Consider the following 21,099-nt stretch of genomic DNA (forward strand, 5'->3'; position numbering starts at 1 on the left):
CCTGTTCCCATGTTCTTCATAATTTTCCCAACACAGATTCCTCATGAGCTTTCCGGGATGATTTTGCATCTCATTTTAGTCAAGCAGAAAATGACAGGGTATCTCCTCTGAGCTAAATACGTGAAAACAGATTAAGAAGAGGAAATCTCCAAACTAAAACCACGATAAATCATTTGCAACAAAGAAAAGTAGGACCAAGCTACTCTTAAAAGTTTTAGGATTTTTAAAACCCTAAATATCATTAGTAAGTTCAGCAACTTCGAAATGGAAACAGCAAACTCTCATCTAGTAACAGAGTCATTTACTGTATCGGCTCTGCAAGAAGAAACTGGACCTGCAGGGTGGAAGCCCAGATGCTACTGAGCGATGTGCAGAGCTGATGAACCCAGTAAAGAGGTGGTCACAGATCAGCTATGCCTGCACAAAATTCCTGTGCTGGGGCCCAGAGCCACACTGGGACTAGGTCGGGAGCTGCACCTGCGAGGAGGTGGAAAGGCTAACTGAGGTCCTAAGGGTGGGCCCTGGTCCCGTTTTCCTTCTAAGAGGAGGCTGGGACATCAATGACTCCTTATGCTCCCACACACAGAGCAAAGTCCACCCAAGGACCAGGAAGCAAGACCTCGCCAGACAGCAAAGTCACAGCACCCTGCTCTTGCACTTCTCACCTGGGCAATGTGAGGGTTCTGATTTCTGTTGTTGAAGCTGCATGATCTGTGCTTTTTATCAGGACAAGCCCAGCAGATGAATGAGGAGGTCAATCATTCATAAGGCAGACAGACAGGGCTGCGTGACAAACTGAGAGGAGGTGTCCCGACACACTCACAGAGCCAGGTGCACAGCTAAATCCCACAGGTGACCAGAAAAGTCAACCACAGCAGGCAACAGACCAGTTCTATGAGAACCATCAGCCTACCAGAGATCAAAGAATCGGGCAAACGGGAGAAAGCTCACAAAGAAAGGAACTACAGACAACGTTGGAGATGCTCCAAAGAGTCAATTCAAATGCGGCTGACTTAGAAAAACGTGCAAAGTCACTCTGAGCATCTGTCCAGAAATGTCCCCAGGTGGCCACACATCACAAGAAGAGAAAGATGTTTTTAACAGGAAGGGGAGGGAGGATCCGATGATACGAGGGCCCTCAGCGTCGTCTGATCTGTCGCCTTGTATTGCTTTGTGTAGGCGCTTGGATGGGCTGATGCAGACAGTTTTGGACGCAATGTGCACCAGACCCCTCGGAAAAACTCTACATGTGCCTGGAAAACGAAAAGGCAGAACTTGGCAAACAACGGGCCCGAGGTCTGAATTCTGTCAGGGGTTCCATCAAAGACTTTTTTTTAGCTACTGGCAAAGAGAAAAATGGAATCCACCCCTGTGGCAGCTCAGACAACACAGCAAGGAGGGCAGTGAGTGAGCCAGAGGTCAAAGGTACCTGAGCCTGGACTCCACGGGTCACGAACAGCCACGTGGTTACTGATGACCTCTGATGGGAATGACATCACCGGCTGTGACCTGGGAGCAGGGTGCCTGCTCTCCCTGCCGTCTCCTCTGACGGTGCACCCCGGCTTTGGGAGACTCCTTAGCTCAGGGAACAGGGACTGCATCTAACCACAAAGATAAAACCGAGCGCTCAAATTCAAGACACAAGAAACCTGGAGGGAAACCAACCCAAAGCTAAAGGAAATGAGGCCATTATGTAAGAGTGGGATCTGGCAAAGGTGATTTTTTTTTTTTTCTTATAGTCAGAAAGTAGCTATTTAAGGAGCTACAGGACCTGAAACAATTCAGCAATGAGCTTTCACAGCTAAAAATACCTGGTCAAGGAGCCCTGGCAATCCTGAAGGTCAGTGGGAGGCGCCATAAGAGGATCAGTAGATTGCAACATTAACAAAAACCTGGTTAGAGACGTCAAGCTTAATTAAAGGAACATTAAATAAAATTTTGATAAACTTAAGTTATAAGCCATTTATAAAGGCCGTGACTGCCTGGAAGGCATAGGCCTACACTAGGGCTTCTATACCAATGATTCCCAAAAGCACAGATGTAGCTAATACAAATGAGTGTATTTCAAGCTAGCAAAAACAACTGATATAAAATCTATTATAAAATGGGTTAATCAGATTAGAAGGTATAGTTGTTGAGTGGAAAATAAAGGATCTAAAGAAAAAGAAGAAGAAAGACTAAAAACAACACAAGAAAGCCAAAAAGTAGTAGAAACGTATCCATTAAAACCCACATGGTGAATGAGTGACAGCAGATACTCCTGCCTGGCACAGAAACACGGCAGGGGTCAGCTGCCCCTATGACGATCGAGGAAGCCAAAATATAAACAGGTGACAGCTCAGGACTACAAGCAACAACATTCTGCAGAAGTTATTAAAATTGTCAAATATTCATCTAGTGTATCTGAAATCCTTAGCAGCACAGCACAGCACACTGAACATAAGGAATTTAAAATCATCTCAAAGAATGAGATCCATGGACCAAGGTCTCTTCTTGACCCCCAGTAACTCCAGACGTCTTTGGTAAGACATAGTCAACCCCACCTCAGCAAAAACACTTGTTCACTTCTGTTTCTCACTTTTAACTTCCCCACTGATTTCAGGCTAACCAATGGTTACCACGTCCACTCTACACTTCTCTCTGCATTGCTCTGTAATATCTGCTGTATGGGCCGGTGGACACTTATTATTGAAAACAACAACAACAAAAAGTACACCAATGAGAACAACCTCAGTACAACTGCCCCAACAGTCTTTCGCACAATATAGGATAGAATGCTTCTCTCCTCGAAATGTAAAGTCAACATGTAACTCAAGACTACTTAAAACTATCTTAGTAAGAACCAAGCAATGCATTAAAACCACTGACCTTGTAAGAATATAAGGCGAAAACGAAGCTGGGTTATCCTGCTCGGAAAACAGGGGCATGGATCCTCCCATGATCCACAGACGCAAGGACAAAATGACAGTGACCTTCAGGGAAGAGAAGAGTTAGTGAGGTGGCACCAGGGACCCCTGCCCCTCTGCAAGTGCATCTGCTCCTGCTGTCGAGAAAGGGACTCAGCTGGCCCTCCCCAAGGACCTAGGGCAGCACCTGCTGGGTCCGCTCTGGGTCTGATCATGGAGAAGTCCGGCAACTTCCGGTTTGTTCTTTAAGAACCCAGTTGCCATGCTCTGGGCAAATCCTAGGCAACCTCCTTGTAAGAAAGCCACAGAGAGAGGCCCTAGAGAAAGAAATATCGCTGAGAGCCACCACGGCGACTGGAACAGAGGTGACCCAGCTCCTACGACAGCGGCATGACCTTGAGTCGCCCCAGCCAAACATGACGATGATCTCAAGGACCACCAGCCAGGGCACCAAAGCGAAAGCATTTAGGGCAAGTAAGCAGTTTCCATACTGAAGCCACTAAATGTAGGGATCCTTTGTCAGGCAACAAAAGCTAAGGATACACGCAGGGTTGTGCCGCTTCCTCTTGGGACAACTCAGCATCAGTACCTCGCAAGGGGCTTGGGAAACACTGCTGCTCACACTGCGTCACGGGATTCCTATCTACCTAGAACACTGGAGTGACACTCAGGTCAGAACCCATAGGTGCCTCTATTAAATAATCTCAATTAGCTCTCTATCTAAAGTAAAAAAAAAAAAACAACAACCTGGTGTTAAAATGGAAATGGCATAGAAAATTAATTATTTTGAAAAAAAAAATTATGTAGGATCTCTGTCTTTAATGTGCTGTACATTGCTATTTAATGCTATAATTAGTAATCCAATGGTAGTTTTTTCACTTGATGTTGCTATATGGGCAAAATGTTGAAATCTTTACCTAATATATACTAAATTGATCTTCTGTATACAAAGAGAATTGAAAATGAATCTTTACATGAATGGAAGGGGAAAGGGAGCGGGAGGGGGGAGGGTTGCGGGCGGGAGGGAAGTTATGGGAGGGGGGAAGCCATTGTAACCCATAAGCTATACTTTGGAAATTTATATTCATTAAATAAAAGTTTAATAAAAATTGAAAAAAAAAAAAGAAACATTCAAGGTAAATATACACATACTTACATAACTTATGACCAAAACGGCCCTTTTCAAAAATGGCCTCATGGTAACCAGGAAATGTCTATTGCTGCTTGCTGTCAGATACCTGCAACAGGAAAGGAGAAAACAAAAAAAAAAAAGCTTAAGTATGCGAGTCTGGCAGGTGAGGGTCTCTGAAGGTGAACACTGGAGCTGTGGCTTTGGCAAAGGCTGCCAAGGCCAAAGCTGAGAACAGCCTCAGAGCAGAACCCCCAGGTTTCAACCCCCAGCTGTGCGGCTGACAGCCCAGGAAACAGGGCAAGTTTCTGAGCTTCTCTCACTTATAAGAGGGCGTAATAGTATCTTCTTCGCACAAAGGCTGGGATGCATAAATGAGATCGTAGGAGGGGCAGGACTGAGCACCGTTAGCAGTACATGACACCAACACATTCAATCAGAAATAAGGCAGCCGTTCTGAGGACTGCCGGGCCACAGTGCCCACAGGGATGATCTTCCACCAAGAGTTCATTTAATGTCATCAGGGGGGCAACGTCTTCCACCCACAAAACACCTCACAAATGTCTTCCCCCCCAAGAACAAGACGATGCCCAGTGTATGTGAGAAGTAGTGAAGTCGTTTTTCCAAGGCAATGAAGTCAGGGACCATCACCGGTGGCATCAGAGCCAGCTCAGATGAGGAATTTTTCACCTGCCCACAGCCCTGAGGTCCCACCAGGTTACAACTATCGTTTCTAGATAGGACCCTGCACCTGCCCCAGCTCACGCCCTTGGGTAAAATGCCAGCTCCCACAACCACAAAGAAGACATGACTTCTGGCTGACTACAGACACACAAAGGGAAAGAGAGGAGCGATCCGCAAGCCCCAGCTGAAACACGGAGCCAGCCGTGGACCGGGGCTGAAGCCAGGCCCCAGGAACCAAATCCACGTCTTCCAGGAGGGTGCCAGGAACCCATGAGCTAGAACCACTGCCTCCCAGGGTGTGCGTTAGCACGAAGCCAGAGGCAGACATCAAGCCCAGGCACGCCAACACGGGCCAGGGGCTTCTTAAGAGGCCTCTTAGCCACCAGGCTACATGCCCAGCCTTCATTACTCCTTTTAATTCATTGTTCCCTCAAAATATTCCTTCCAGCCTCTTAAACCATGCATGTGAATGAGGTCTCTTTATCAGAAGGGAAACGTCTGTTAGAAGAGAAATCCTTCAGTGAGACCTGCGTGGGTTAGTGTCTCACCAAGCACTCTACAGATAACACCCACGTGGCTCCACGGCTCTGTAAGCTATGACACTGGAAAGAGCACAGGGAAGTCTCTCCTTCCTCACTTCCCTTTCCCTTACGAGTGGTGGAAGCAACACAGGCTCAGACATGACCCTGAACGTCTTTATCACAGGCAGAATGAAGACTCATGAAACAGTCAGCTTTCACTGTGCACTGGAAATCCCTTTATTCCCTGAACTCCCGACAGAGCCAGGCAAGGAGGCATGCCAGGGCTGCGTCACAGCACAGGCGCACAGCTGCTGTCCCCAAACCGCTGCCTGACATTTGTATGAAAGCTCCTGTGCGTGTCTGTATGCACGCATTTTGGTACAGCACAACCCTTGGCTGCAAGCTTCATGGTCAACAGGGCCTGTGGTCACCATACAGTAAAAGCACTGCTCGGTGTCCCCCTATGGGCTCTGCCTTTACTGTGAAGCACTTTCTGAGCACCTCAGCCAAGACCGAGCATGGACAGGTCTGCTGTCCCTTTACAGGGAAGGGAACTTGGTCTGCCCTACCAGGGGGGACTAGAGTTTCAGTAAGTCTATATAGCAGGCTAATTTTTAAGTTCATTACTTTGGAGGGTCTGCAATTGATGTTATAAATATCCAAAGAGCCCCTGGCAGAGCAAAGCATGGTCCTCTATGCCAGTCAGAGCCAGAGCCACAGGCAGGCAAAGGGCGCGGAGGACAGGTGGTTAAGAAACAGTGCAGGGGCCGGCACCGTGGCTCAACAGGCTAATCCTCCGCCTGCGGCGCCGGCACCCCGGGTTCTAGTCCCGGTTGGGGCACCGGATTCTGTCCCGGTTGCTCCTCTTCCAGTCCAGCTCTCTGCTGTGGCCTGGGAGGGCAGTGGAAGATGGCCCAAGTGCTTGGGCCCTGCACCCCATGGGAGACCAGGAGAAGCACCTGGCGCCTGGCTTTGGATCAGCGCAGTGCTGGCTGTAGCGGCCATTTGGAGAGTGAACCAAGGGAAGAAGACCTTTCTCTCTGTCTCTCTCTCTCACTAACTCTGCCTTTCAAAAAAGAAACAAAAAAAAAAAAAAAAAAAAAAGAAAAAGAAAGAAAGAAACGGTGCAGGGACACAGGGCTTCCTGGCACTGAGCACCAAGCTTTGGAAACCGAATTCTTCAACCTTCCTGTTGCTCACAAGGTTGGAAAGCAAATCCCTTACACAGAATCCAGAGTCTAGGATTTATTTTTTCCCAGTGCTACAACCAGATAAATTCCCCATGTTTTACTTTAAAAAAAAAAAAAAAAAAAAAAAAAAAACTTCCCATGGTGGTGATTTCAGTGAATTATATCTAAGAGATGTTTCCCAGTTGAGAAATTCTTGGAGAAATTCTATTTCCCTAAGAAATTAAGCTAACAAAACCCAATCATTTGCTCTTAAAGTGATCATCTCAAAGTAATGACAGCCTAGAATGATACTGAGAGCTGTGGCTGGGGAAAAAAATGATTTTTTTTTTCCTCCAAGATTTCTATTCCTAGTGGGCCAATACTAAATGAGGGAAAATTAAAAAAGCCAAAATGACATGGCTCTGTTTTTGGCGCAAGACTAGGTCTGCGGTTAGGATCCTAAATGCGCACAGGAAGCACCACAGGGGTTCAGTCCTGGGCGTCTCTGCCCCACCCCCAGCTGCAGGGCCAACTCCCCATCAGGCCCTCCTGTAGTCTGTAACACAGAACAGCGGGTCACAGTACCAGTGTCACTGTCAGCAGGAAAACAAAGCCAGCACACAACACGCCCTCCCGCAACGCATGTGATTCTCACACAGTTCTAACTCAGCACTGCAACAGGTCCTCAAGGAAGAACACTGTGATTCCTTCCTCTATACACAAGGAACAGAAACTCGAATACTTCACTCTGCCACCAGATCTTCTTGGTTACTCACGCCGATCGTAAGAGAACCAAACCTGTCACCCACGCTCCACACTGGCAAACCAGTTACCAGTGTTTTGGTTGCAAAGCCAAACAAACAACACATGCTTATCCCAAAGCTAATGGGGAAACAAGAATAAAACCCAGGGTCCAAGGTTCTACTCCTGTGCCTACCTCTAAACTGGTCACTCAAGGTGGAACAAGTCTAGCAAAGCTTCGTGCTCTCCTTTTATCCATGAGAGGTGAACGAAATGGTTTCAAGTTTAAAAGATTTTACCTTCTCACTGACATCATAAAGGACTGAAGAACAGCCAAGAAACACAGCAAGTCTCAAAAAAAAAAAAAAAAAGACAGAGAGAGAGAAAGAGAGAAAGAAAGAGAAAATCAAACGATGAGGCAGGAAAGAAACAAGAATTGATATTCTGTTTTGAGCAGATCCTTCCAAATTTGCAGCTGCATATAAAATATTTTAAATCTTAGTTTGGTTTACTGCATCATTAAACCATTCATTTTTAACAACTCTGGATTTTTACAAAATAAAAGCAAAAGATCAAGCCACCCCGAGTCAATCTCCTAGTTTATGCTCCCCCACACACCATCTGTTCTGACTACCACCAGCCCCCCTCGCAGGCAATCCTGATCCAATACGCAGCATTACACGGGGACTTCTCTCCCTGAAGTTCACCTTCCACACTGAGTCTTTGAATGCTGCTGAAGGTCTCAGCAGAGAGCAGAACACCCAGCCACCCACCCACACTCTGGGGAGCTGAATGAATACTTATTATTCTATGCCACTGGCCTCTGTTAACATAGAATTACTGTGGCCACAGATAATTCACTCGTATGACAAGCATTCTTTGTTTGACTCAATTGGAGGCAGGCTCTGTTACCAAGAACTCCCACAGGTCCATTTAGCAAGGGCCCGTGCCCCTAGTCCTGGTGTGCCTCCCCACAGTTCCCCAGGGAGTGTATAATCAGCCTTTCTCCAGCAAAGATCCTCTTACCTATCTATGTTGTTTTCTCTTCCTCATTCTCCACCCACCCACCCCCACACTGCTCCCTGGTGACAAATTCCCACTTCCATGGCCAACTACAACAAAGTGGTCTCTGTATCTTTTTTTTTTTTTTTTGACAAGGCAGAGTGGACAGTGATAGAGAGAGAGACAGAAAGGTCTTCCTTTGCCGTTGGTTCACCCTCCAATGGCCGCTGCGGCCGGCGTACCGCGCTGATCCGAAGCCGGGAGCCAAGTGCTTCTTCCTGGTCTCCCATGGGGTGCAGGGCCCAAGGACCTGGGCCACCCTCCACTACACTCCTGGGCCACAGCACAGAGCTGGACAGGAAGAGGGGCAACCGGGACAGAATCCTGCGCCCCGACCGGGACTAGAACCCAGTGTGCCGGCACCGCAGGAGGAGGATTAGTCTATTGAGCCACAGCGCCAGCCGGTCTCTGGGTCTCTGTATCTAATGCGACAGCCCCTCCCCCGGCCAGGGAGCAAGTCCTTCTTACAACACTTCAACACGTGGCAGCCGAGCATTTTTACACACACAGCAAGATGGTCAGTAAATGCTTATTGGCCCAAAGAGACTTTTTTAGAATGTTTACCCCTGCCTTCTCTCAGCCTTTTCTTTGTGTTGTTTGTACCTTCCAGGGATAGATAAGGACACAAAATAAAAACGCTCAGTTTGGAACGTGAACAGTAAGCGGAGACAAGAGAAGCACTGTGTGTAGCATTTTCCTTACGTAGAATCCTGAAGATGCAGAATGACGACACTAGATCTTTCATCTCTTCTCAGATTCTGTAATTATCTCAAAATTTGTGTCTGAATAGCAGCTCCAGGCAACAAACATCTCAGTTATAATAAAAGGCTGGTGCTTAACATGATGCCAATAAATTATGAACAGCTATGTATGGAATTCTATCTAGAATACCACTCGTAGCTCATTTAACTTCCTTTGTCCTTTCAAGGTATGAAAGCAAACAATCACACATTCTGACCGACCACCCCCACCCCCACCCAAGAACTTGAGTTCAGAGCTCTCAGAGTAGGAACTCAGATAGCATTCCTCTTAGAAAGACTGGAAAAAAGCTTTCTCGTTGACGAGAGATAACAGAGACACAGTTCACGTCAGAAAAGGCAATGAGCGGATCAAAAGCAGCAGGGATGGACAGGCACTGAGTGCAGGGACTGACATCACTGGGGACGCCTGCATCCCATACTGCAGTGCCTGCTTCCTGCCGCGGGTGCACCCTGGGAGGCAGCAGGTGATGGCTCAAGTACCTGGGGTCCTTGCAACCCATGTGGGAGACCCAGACCGAATTCTAGGCTCCTGGCTTCAGGATGGCCCAGTCCTGCTTGTTGTGAGCATTTGAGGGGTGAACTCACAGTTCAAAGATCCCTGTCTGACTCTCTCTCCCTGTCTGTCTGCCTTTCCAATACAAATGAAAATAACCTATTAAAAAGTTTCAAAACAGAGGCTTGGCACTGTAGCACAGAAAACTAAGTCACGCCTGGGACACCAGCATTCTGTTATCAGAGTGCTGATTTCAGCCCCCGGCTGCTCCGTGTCTGCTCCAGCTCCCTGCTAACGGACCTGGGAAAACCGCAGCAGTGGCCAAAGGACCTGGTCCCCTGTGACCTGCATGGGAGACCCAGATGGAGTTCCAGGCTTCCAGCTTCAGCCTGGCCCAGTCCCAGCAGCTATGGCCATTTGGGAAGTGAACCAGGAAATGGAAGAACTCTATGTGTGCATGTATGTGTCCCTGTCTCTCTCTGTTACTCTTTTGAATAAACATATTTTTTTAAACATTTGAAAACCAAGAGAAATTAAAGTGTCTGTGGATGCCCTCTTTCATCCTCATTCCTTGAACCTGCATCTAAACATTAATAAACAGAGGTCTTCTACAGAGCTGCAGGTGCAGAGCAACCTCGGAGTCCCTATGATGTCCCCTGTGAGCCAAAGAGCTGACTCTTCCAACCAGACAACGATACATTCCTCAGGTACCTGCACTCAGAAACCCAGGCTGACCTTCCACACCCCTGCCCTGCCTGCGGGAGGTTTTTCTCAAAAACGTTATGTAATTACTATCTGAGAGGCAGTGGTGAAGGCAGACTGTCAAAGAGGGGGAGGGACGGGGCGAGAGCAGGAGAGTGAGGGAACACTCCGCTCTGTCTTCTGGTTCAGCTCCCCAAAGCCTGCATGGCTGGGACTAGACCAGGGCCGGAGCCAAAGGCTGGTAAACCAACTCACATTTCCTACGCAGGTGGCAGGACCTGATTACTTGCGCCATCACTGCTGCTTCCTTGGGTCTGCAATAGACCAAAGTTGGAGTTCAGGAGCCAAAGGTGGGAACTGAACCAGGCACTGAGAGGTGGAATGCCAGTGTCTCAACTGCTAGGCTAAACCCCCGTTGCCCCAAATTTGAAGCTCTTAACTCATCATGTTATTTAGAAGAAATGCTTGTTTAGATTATTGGGGGGATAAAAAGAACATATTTTTCTATAAAATAAAAAAAGAATATAAAAATAGAACATAGTTCTGCCTCAAAGCAACTCAAGTAGTCTAACAGGTAAGAAAACAAAGATAAATCCCCAACATGTTAACTTACTTGGAGGAAGTTATTGGGCTTTCGTGTCAAAGGTCAGTAAGTTTACTAATTCAGTCCAAGGATCCACAATTTATGTTCCTTAATTGAGTCAGAGGCACTGACTTTTTTTAATCCCTACTACAAGTAATTAAAAAAAAAATCAGCTTTGGCGATGTCAGCTTGTCTTCCCTCAGTAGTCCCAGGAAGTTGTACCCCATTAGGAGGCCAGCAGCCGGTGCATTTAATGTCAGCCACTGCACTAAGCACTTCCCCTTCCTTATCGAGTCCAGCTCCTCCTTGTCTGGGGAATGTGCTTACGCGGTGCTGATTCAGGCACTCTGGTGAGAGGGAGAGGTGAGCAGGAACTCAGACCCACGGCACGGCTACACAAGCAGCACAGATGTAAGAAGCACTGGATGGCTCAGCACACTTCCGGCACGGGTCCCAGGCGCCCCCCGACTGCGATGCTGCCACCTACCACGGCGCAGAAGCGGTGCGCTCGGTAGACACCGTAGGTCACATGCTATATTTCAGAGCACCAGCTGCAGCTCCCAGTCAACCCCGTGGTCCCCCGGGGACCCAGTGTGTCATGCCGCTCAGCTGTGCCCTTCAGTAGATGAGGGTCATAAACGGAGTTTTGGCTTAAAATCTTTTCCACCTACAATGAGTTTATGAGGCCACAACCCACCGTCAGCGCAGGAGCATCTATAGGAAGTGGCATTTCCGCACACACACACCACAGTGACTTCCACCTTGGTCTGTGTGCGCTGCTGTAACAACATACCACCCACCGCGTAACGTAGGAAGAACAGGCAGTTGTTTCTCACAGTTCTGGCAACCAGGGAGCCCAACATCAAGGCACTGTCACTTGGTGCCTGGTGAGGGTCTTCTTGCTGCATGCTGTCATGCAGAAGGGGGGAGGGAAACAGGACAAATGCTCTGTCTTCATTTGGCAGGAACGTGGTGGAGGGAGAGGCATCTGCCTCCTAAGCCTCCTTCACACGGAAAACGAGAGCTCTCCTGACTTCAGAGAGCCCCACGTCTTATCACCATGGAGGGGAACATGTTGCAACTGTAACATTTGGAGGGGATACCACCATAAAACCACAGCATGCGCTTTCCAAAAAAAAAAAAAAAAAAAAAAAAAAAACAACTTATTTATTTGAAGTCCGAGAGAGAGAGAGAGAAATAGTTCATGCACTGATCCATGCCACAATGGTAGGCGCTGGGCTAGGGTAAAATCAAGAGCTTGGAACACCATCCACGTCTCCCACGCGGGTGTCAGGGGCCCAAGCACTTGGGCCACCTTCTGCTGTTTCCCCAGGCCCATGATCAGGTAGTAGGATCAGAAGTTGAGCAGCCAGGTTTGGAACCCGTGCTTCTGTAAGGCACGCCGGCACTGCCGGTGGAGGCTCAGTCCAGTAGGCCACAATGCAGCCTCGGCATGTTCTCATCAACTGGAAGTGGTAAAGTTTGTCTTGAGCGTCTCTATGAGCTCACAGAGGTCTAGGCAGTGGCTTTTCATGCTAAGGCAGCTGGCAGGTGAGGAGGCTGAGAAGTGGATGTGGAGGGCAGAGCAGGTAGAAGATACACAGGGGCCAAGGACGGAGAAGCCCGGTGCACCTGGAGAGTGAACCACGTCCACGGGAGGGACAGGTGTTTGGCACGGAGTTACAATGCCACTTGGGATGCTGCATCCCACGTGAGAGTACCCGGGTTTGAGGCCTGGCTCCACTTCGTGTTCCACCTTCCAGCAAATGTGTACTCTGGGGGGCAACAAGTGATGGCGCAAGTGGTTGAGTCTCTGCCTCCCACCTGGGAGATACAGACCGAGGTCTGGGCTCCCGGCTTTGGTCGGGCCCAACCCCAGCTATTGCAGGCATTTGGGAAGTGAACCAGTGGGTAGGAGATCTTTCTCTTTCTCTGCCAAATAAATAAATAATTCCGTTGGGACTCAGCATCTAATAGTGACAGCGGTGAGCAAACAGACTAAAGAGGCAGGCAGGGTCACTTCACCACGGCCTGCAGGTCCCAGGTGCACAGTGGTCCTTCTGGCTGTGGACTGGCAGCAAAGGGCTTTGAGCAGAGAGGCAACCCACTGCAACGTCCAACAGTGCAGCAGCTGCACTGAACAACACTGCTTATCCACCCAGGGCTGCTGCACACCAGCGACGCTACAGAATCCATGCAACAGGCATTGGTGCAGGCTCACAAGTAAGTCTTTGCTCTAAGACAAAGGTTAAGGGCAGCCAACAACACTACGATCACACTATCTGAACCTCTTATTGGTCTAAAGAGCTGATGGACTGAAGTACAATTAAGCCAGTGAGAAAAAATGCTTAATCTTGGAAGTGCCTGGTTAACCAGTGAAACATTTTCTGTTAACAACAATAACAAGTACAGCCACGATTTCATGAGGGCTTCTGTCTAAGGCACAGTTCTAATGTGTGCCCTCCTTATCAATTCCTGTAATATGGGCACTCTTAGTGGCTGCATTTTAAAAGTGGGAAAGTGTTGTTTCTATGTGGGTGCAAACTGTTGAAATCTTTACTTAATGTATACTAAATTGATCTTCTGTATATAAAGAGAATTGAAAATGAATCTTGATGTGAATGGAAGGGGAGAGGGAGCGGGAGAGGGGAGGGTTGTGGGTGGGAGGGAAGTTATGGGAGGGGGAAGCCATTGTAATCCATAAGCTGTACATTGGAAATTTATATTCATTAAATAAAAGTTTAAAAAAAATAAAAAATTTAAAAAAAAACAAAAAAAAAGAAGAGATTGAATTTCAAAATAATATCTGTGATAGGTTTTATCTGGTATCTAATTTGCATATGATGTAGATAATAAAATAATACTTGGTATTCTGCTTTATTTTTATGTTTTATAGCTCTGGTTTTATAACAGTTTTTTTTTAAATGGGGAAAAAAAAGTGGGAAAGTGGAGGCGTTCATGGTTAACTAGCTCGCCCCCAGGCCCACAGGAAGTGAGAGGGGCAGCAGGATTTAAATCCAGCCTGTGTGCTAAGAAGTTCTGCCACCTGTCACTTTACTGCCCGCCAGTTCTGTGTCTTCGCATCCCCACGAGGAAGCTTCAACTTCAGCTACTCCTCCCCAAAGCATGAACACAGCCATCAGGTAGGTTCAGAGGGAAGAGAACTCCAGGAGGGTAACAAAGCCCTGTGGCAACTTCCTTGCCATGAAAAACGGCTGGCCACCCAGACGACAACATCCAACACGACAAGCCGAGCGCCGGGAACTGAGCTAGGCTCTGGAAGTAACCTATGAAAGGAATAAATATGTAGTCTTCCTGTTCAATAAGAGCTCACCATAACTTACTGAGTACACTGTAGACCAGACACTGCTCTGAACACTGTAACTCTTTAAATGCATCAATGTGTGTATTTATGGAGTGGGTGTTATCCCTATCTTAAAAAGGCAAATTTACTTACCTAGGTACACAAAGCCAGCGCAGAGCAAAGCGGGACTGGAACCCATGCCTCCATCCTGAGTCCCTTCTCCTCTCCAGGGAGGAGACGGTCTTGCTGCTGGGAACCTTCACAAGGTCTCTCTCCAACCCAGCCCACCCCTCCCCCAGCCCCCTGCACAGGCTCTGCAGTGATTCTCACCACAGTGGACAACAGCCCAGCCACCTCACACACGTGGTGTCATACACTGGGTTCATGCAGGGGACAAACAGGACATCTGGCAGCCTGGGCTTCCTGCGGCCACAGCTGCACCTCAGACAGATCACTTTGCTGCAGGAAAGCAAGCGGCCTAGCAACCCATCACCACTGACGGGAGCTCACCGGCGAGGCAGAACGAAAGGAGGGTACGGCCCAGGCCCCAGCCTTGCTGCCCGTAACCGAAGGCACGAGGGGGGCCTGGCAGAGCTGCAGGGGCCGCACCACGGGGATCAGCCGTTCCCTGCAGTCTTGGCCAACACCTGTAGATTTCACGTGCTTTCAAGAATCTTACTTGTGGAGGGTGCAAGCTCTATTTCTCTTAGAACTCAGATTTTTTACATTGAAGACAAATACGCTCTGCTAGAACAAAGTGAAGATTGTGGGCTTCACCTCTAGCGCATTTGCTTTGATTTTTACACTCTACTTCTCATGCACGTGGCAGTGTCTCAGCAGAAATCGGGAGATTTAAGAGGGAGAAAGAAGAATCACAGTGGCTTTTCGCACAGAATACAAAAGCTACGCACGATCATCACCCAGATAACCGTGCAGGGTCCCGTTTGCACAGCCTGTCTGTCAATACGGCAGAAGTTAGAAACTGACAACCACTGGGCAAGTGCTCAGCCTGAAGGCACCCATCGCACAGGGGCTGGATCCCTACCTCCTGACTCCAGTTTCCTGCGAATGCAGACTCTGGGAGGCAACAGCAATGGCTCAAGCAGCTGTGCCCAGCCACCCACACAGGAGACCTGGACTGAGCCCCTGGCACCCGGCTTCAGCCTGGCTCAGCTCTGGCTGTGGCACGCATTTGGAGAACAAACCAGCAGATGGGCATTCCCTCTCTCACTCCCTCTCCTCCTCCCCCTCTCCTCCCACCCCTCCTCTCAAATGAAATAGCTTTTTTTAAAAAAAAAAAAAAAAGAAAGAAAAAGAAAAGAAAGAAATCCAGGGCAGGCGCTGTGGTACAGTGGGTTAAAGCCCTGGCCTGCAGCGCAGGCATCCCATATAGGCGCCGGTTCTAGTCCCGGCTGCTCCTCTTCCGATCCAGCTCTCTGCTATGGCCTGGGAAAGCAGTAGAAGATGGCCCAAGTCCTTGGGCCCCAGCACCTGCGTGGGAGACCTGTAAGAAGCTCCTGGCTTCTGATCAGCAGCTCCGGCCACTGTGGCCACCTGGGGAGTGAACAAGTGGATGGAAGACCTCTCTCTCTGTCTCTGTCTCTGCCTCTGCCTCTCCTTCTCTCTCTGTGTAACTCTGACTTTCAAATAAATAAATAAATCTTAAAAAAAAATACATTATTGGGGCTGGCACTGTGGCGTAGCGGGTAAAGCCGCCACCTTCAGTGCTGGTGTCCCATATGGGTGCCAATTCCAATCTAAAAACAAAAAAGAGAAAGAAATTCAAACTAACTTATTCTACACTTTTGTGAAAGGAATGCTTCTCTTGATTACATAATTTTTAAACTTCCTCTTAATTTCCTGCTAGATCTCACAGACCTCATCTTAAAAAACATAAAGATCCTAAGCAACAAAGCTGCCCAAGGAATGAGACATCTCCACCTCCGTCATTACTCAGGTGTACATATACATATTTAATATTTATTCCTATTTCGCTGATATTTCATAAAGAAGACATCGAGAATGTCGGTGCATCACGCTGCAGCTGGTAATGTTTTCATCACCTCTGGAGCAATGCCTTCACCGGCGGCACATCACTGAGGGTCCTCTGTGCCCTGCTCCCAAGAGATGCCACTCTTGCTAGTCCAGGGACAGCACAGTGCGGTGCAACAGTCGCCCACCGGAGTCACACAGACCCGGGTTTGCGTCCTGAGTCATTCACTCCGCAGCAAACTGGGAGACCAGGCAAGAAGCCCTTTCACCTCCCTGGGTCACGGTGCCTCCCCTGCACAGTGGTCCTTGCAACTCCTCCCTGACAAAGTGGCTGCAGGGACTTGGAGGAGATGGTCAGTGCCCAGCCCATGAAGGCACCTACAGCAGCCAGATTTAAAACTGACCACAAGGAGGCTGGGCATACTAAAACTCTATGCCCAGTCTGTTATGCCTACAAATACAGGGCTCATGAGAAAAGGAACTGGACCAGAATTTGCATGAGAAAGGATTTGTCTCCTGGAACCAGAGGGAAAGGAACAGATTCTTCTCCAGGAAGAGACAGCTTTCAACAGCTTCCGGTTCACCATGCTGGTCTGCTGCAGCCTGGGTACTGACGTCAGATCCTCCCGTGTGCTGTGCAGGTGGATCCCGGTGGCCAGCAAGGGCCGCCACCCAGCTCTGCCCCCTTCAGCAGTCAGTGTGCCCAGGTGCTGGGCTCCCCTGCCCCACAGAGCCAAAAGGCACCTGCAACCCCAGCACCACACACCCACCATGCCTCCCCCCCAGAACTTCCTAGGCTTCGCCAAAGATTCCCCAGCAGTGCCCTTATCTCTTCTGTGACCACCATCATCAGTGTTCAATAGGCATCAGGCAGCTTCCTTGTCCCACCGACTTTCCAAGTGACCTGTTGAGGGCTTCCATTTTCTTTGCAGCCAATTTCACTTTCTTCCTAACATCACAGTGTCGTATTTCCGGTCATCAGACCACGCACAAAGCAACTTCACGTTGATGCGAAGAAGAGCAACGGTTCCTTTCTTGACTGGGTTGAGTTTCTGCTGCAGATCTAGCCAGATGCTTAGCACAGCAGGTGTTCAATCCATCAGACAGAGCCCTAAGCACACCAGTCTTCCAGCTACATTTGCAAACCCTGATGGCTCCAGGGGTTTAACATGTCCTGTCCTACACTTAACCCAAGCCCAGCTGAAACCTCTCCAAACGTCATCCAGAATAAAGGTGGCCCACCAGTCTACTTTTTCCATTACTGGCACTTGCAGTTCTAAAACAGAGTGCTTTGGGGAAAACAGACAAACAAACAGGATGAGCTGGTCACCAAGAAGGCTAGCCGCCAGCAGGCTACCACAGTGCACCAGAATAAACAGCACGTACAGTAACCCACACCACTGGTCTGCAAATATCCAAAGAGAACACTAGGATTTTCTTCTTACCTTGAATGGACACACGGACACACACACACACACACACAGATATACCCTGATTCACTGGGTTTTCTTCCAAGGGATTCATCGCTGGATGAAAAACAAGTGTTTCTCTGGTACAAGGTACCTACTAATTCAAGGTATCTACTAATTGGCTCAGCTTGTTAATTCCAAAAACTCGAAAACTAGAATTTTTTCACCCACACTTTCAAGCTGTCAGACAAACCTTTTCATCTAACACAGATAAGCCAATTTCAGGTTTTCGCAACAGTGCCGTTTTATTAAAGAACAAAAAGGAAAGGAGAGGAGCAGGAGACCGAGGTTTGCCAACCACTAAGCCTACGAAGTCCGCTACAGAGCAATCAATGGCCTTGCCATGACTTTGGCCAGACCAAACAGCGCCTGCTTGACTGTAGTAGACATTGGCATTTCCAAAGCTAAAATTCAATCATATGCCATTAATTACACAGAATTTGACAGTTTTGACTTTAAAACACACTATGCCCATAAATGAGGGATACAATGGGATCTATATAACTAACCTTAGCACAAACAACCAAAACCAAACATTCAAACAAAACAAATTCCCAAACCTTACACGTAGAATTGGGATTTATTTATCTGTTTTCACTCTGCCATATGTGTCAAATATGGGAGGACTTTGGTAACAAAAATTGAAATCCATGCATACAAGGGGTCTTCATAAAGTTCACAAAAATGTAAGCTTTGAAAAAAACTATGCATCAACTTCTAAATTTTTGCATCAAAATAAACTTTACCTTTTAATTATATTTTCCATGAACTGTTCTTTTTAAAAAAATTTTTGCTACTTTTAAAATGTTTTATTTATTTATTTATTTGAAAGACACAGTGACATCTGGTGGGGGGAGGGGCAGAGACATCATCCATTCTCTGGTTCACTCCCCAAGTGGCCCCAACAGTCGGGCCACACCAAAGCCAGGAGCCCAGAACTCCATCTGCGTCTCCCATGTGGGTGTCAGGGGGACCAAACATGTTCACCTTGGCTGCCTTCTCAGTTGCATCAGCAGGGAGCTGGCTCAAAAGCAGAGCAGCTGGGACTCAAACCAGTGCTCTGATGTGGGATGCCACCTTGCAAGTAGCAGCTTCGCCCAGTGCACCACAACACTGGACCCATTTCCCAAACTTTTCTACGTACTCCTCCATTCATTTTGGCTTCTGGATGCTGGCAAGAATTCACATACAGGCTTCCTCTCAGGTGCTGCGTTCCTTTATCATCTCTTCCTTGCACACAGAGCTCATGACTACCGGATTCTCTCTCCAACGTCCTCCGTGCTATCACGGTGGCTCCTGTTCAGGGGCTCTTCCTCCCAGGGAGCCACACTGGCCAGAGAAGCACATGTCCAGCAAGAGAAAACTCCAGAAGAAAACATGCAAGTTCCCAAAGAGGAACTTGACCCCTGGCACAGTCTGAGATCAGTGTCCAGCGGTCCCATCTGCCCTCCACCTTCCAGCCACAGAAAGACCACACACAGCAGGCACAGGCTGGGCACAGCTCCCCTTCAGGATGCGGGTCGGGGCAGCTGTGCTCGCTCCACTGGGCAGGGGACAGAACTCACACTGACCCTCAATTCTGCACTCAGCCCTTGGTGGCAAGTGACAGAAATCAGCTGCCCAAAGGGAGCCACAGCTGGGAAGCACCGACCGGCTCCGGAGCCAGCAGTCACGCCACAGTGTCAGAGGAGCACAGATGTCTCTTCCTCCTGTACCAGGAGCTGGGTGAGGACCACGGTAGCTGAAGGCCCACCAGACCCGGTGATGGAGCGCAGGCTGCGGGGTCTGTCTCCTGCAGACAGAGGGCCAGGCCAGGACGCACACCTCCCCATGTCCCAAGGCACTGCCCGCCCCCAGCCTGTAAGGTTTCCTGATCTGCCTTCAGGCAAAAGCACCGATTCATCAGCAGCACCTCCTTTTGTTGTTTTGTTGTTATTTTTAATTTTTTTTTGTTTAATTTTTGCTTCCCATTTAATCTATGTGAAAGGCAGAAGCAGAGAGACACACATACTAGGCACCTGTGGTCTCACGAGCTGCCTTCCGGGATGTGTGTCGGCAGGAATCTGGAATCAGGAGCTGAGCCAGCACCTGAGCCCAGGCACTCTGGTACCAGCTAACGGCACGGCAAAGAAGCAGCATCTTAACCACTGAGCCGGATGCTCACTAGTTTTCCTTTCTTTTTTTTTTTTTTTTTTTTATAGATTTTTAAAATTTATTTGAAAGGCAGAATTACAGAGGCAGAAAGAGAGAAAGAGACAGAGGAAGAGAGAGAGAAAGAGAGAGGAAGAGAGAGAGGAAGAGAGAGAGAGACCTTCTATCTGCTCGTGGACTCCCCAAAGGCAGCAATGCCCAGAGCTGGGCCAATTCGAAGCCAGGAGCCAGGAGCTTCTTCCAGCCTCCCATGTGAGTACAGGGGCCCAAGGACTTGGGCCATCTTCTACTGCTTTCCCAGGCCATAGCAGAGAGCTGGATTGGAGGCAGAGCAGCCAGGACTCAAAACAGCATCCACACGGGATGCTGGCACTGCAGGTGGTGGCTTTACCCGCTACGCCACCGTGCTGGCCCCTACTTTCCCTTTCTTTACTGGTCAGTCTTACATGGCTCAGGATCTAGATCACGAAAACAAAAGTAAAATCAAATTGACAAAAAGCTCTCTGCACCATTAAGCACACACAGGACCACAGGCAGCACAGATACGGCCTGGGATCCACGCTGATCAGCAAGCTGCTCTCACACAGCTAGATGATTTAATTTCCTCATTTTCAAAAGACGGCCTCTTCCGGCACTACACCATTGCAGCGATGTCATAAAGTACCTGGTATTCCAGATACTCCTCCTCCTTTTTCCAGGCCCTTGACTTGCCTGGTTTGCTTACAGCTAGAGACGACTGAGCTCCAGCCACGAGATGTGAGAAGTGACAGGCACTACATTCAGCCCGCTCCCACCATCTTCCCACTGCACCTGCACGGCAAGCAATTTCCCCTTCCTGCTGGATGAAATCAAGCAAGGGGCCTGACAGCACCGCCTGGAGAAGTTGACCCGCAAGATGGACAGGCGGCAGCTTCCGAGTCACAGCATGGACGCGAGCTGTCCCCCAACAAGCAAAGTCCACTTCAGCCTTTACGTGAACAAGAAACACAGTCTATGGTAGGCAAGTCCTCGCTCACAGCTAAGATGAGCTTAAGCTACAGGGAAGCCAACAGCTGTGGGAAGTGGCATCTCGCGGCCAAGGAGAGGGCTACAAATTCATCTTTGCGAAGCCCACGTGAGATGCTCTAAAGGATTCAGGCAGGCAACATTCATGTCCCATTACTGACAAATACTGTGTTCAGAAGAGAATGAAAATGGAACCCAGAGTTGGCCTGAGTTCAGTGAGACGGGAGAAAAAAATCATCCGCTTCTCCTGAGCAGGAGAATTGGTATAACCCTGTGGAATTGTCTCTGAATGGCAACGTGGTGACATGTTTAAAAATCTACAACACTCACTCAGTCTTCAGCAATCACTCTGATAGACACCACATCAATTTCCTGTTTTTGCTATTAAGCTCCATGTATGCATGATGTAAACAAGGGGCTAAGAGAC

General features: G+C 48.5%; 1 protein-coding gene across 4 annotated transcripts in view; it reads right to left on the bottom strand.

Annotated features, from left to right (window-relative positions):
- Positions 1–21,099, bottom strand: part of TMTC1 (transmembrane O-mannosyltransferase targeting cadherins 1) — a 243,968-nt gene that overhangs the window by 135,866 nt on the left and 87,003 nt on the right. For 3 of the 4 annotated variants that reach the window (XM_062195020.1, XM_062195023.1, XM_062195021.1), the window contains 2 exons: positions 4,063–4,144; positions 2,869–2,972 (listed from right to left, as the gene is read on the bottom strand). The exons of the other annotated variant lie outside the window; for it this stretch is intronic. In XM_062195020.1, coding sequence (XP_062051004.1) covers positions 2,869–2,972; positions 4,063–4,144 — 186 coding nt within the window. The remainder of the gene's footprint in view (positions 1–2,868; positions 2,973–4,062; positions 4,145–21,099) is intronic. 4 annotated transcript variants of the gene reach the window in all.

This window comes from Lepus europaeus, chromosome 6 (genome assembly GCF_033115175.1).
Source record: "Lepus europaeus isolate LE1 chromosome 6, mLepTim1.pri, whole genome shotgun sequence".
In the NCBI taxonomy this organism is placed as follows: Eukaryota; Metazoa; Chordata; class Mammalia; order Lagomorpha; family Leporidae; genus Lepus; species Lepus europaeus.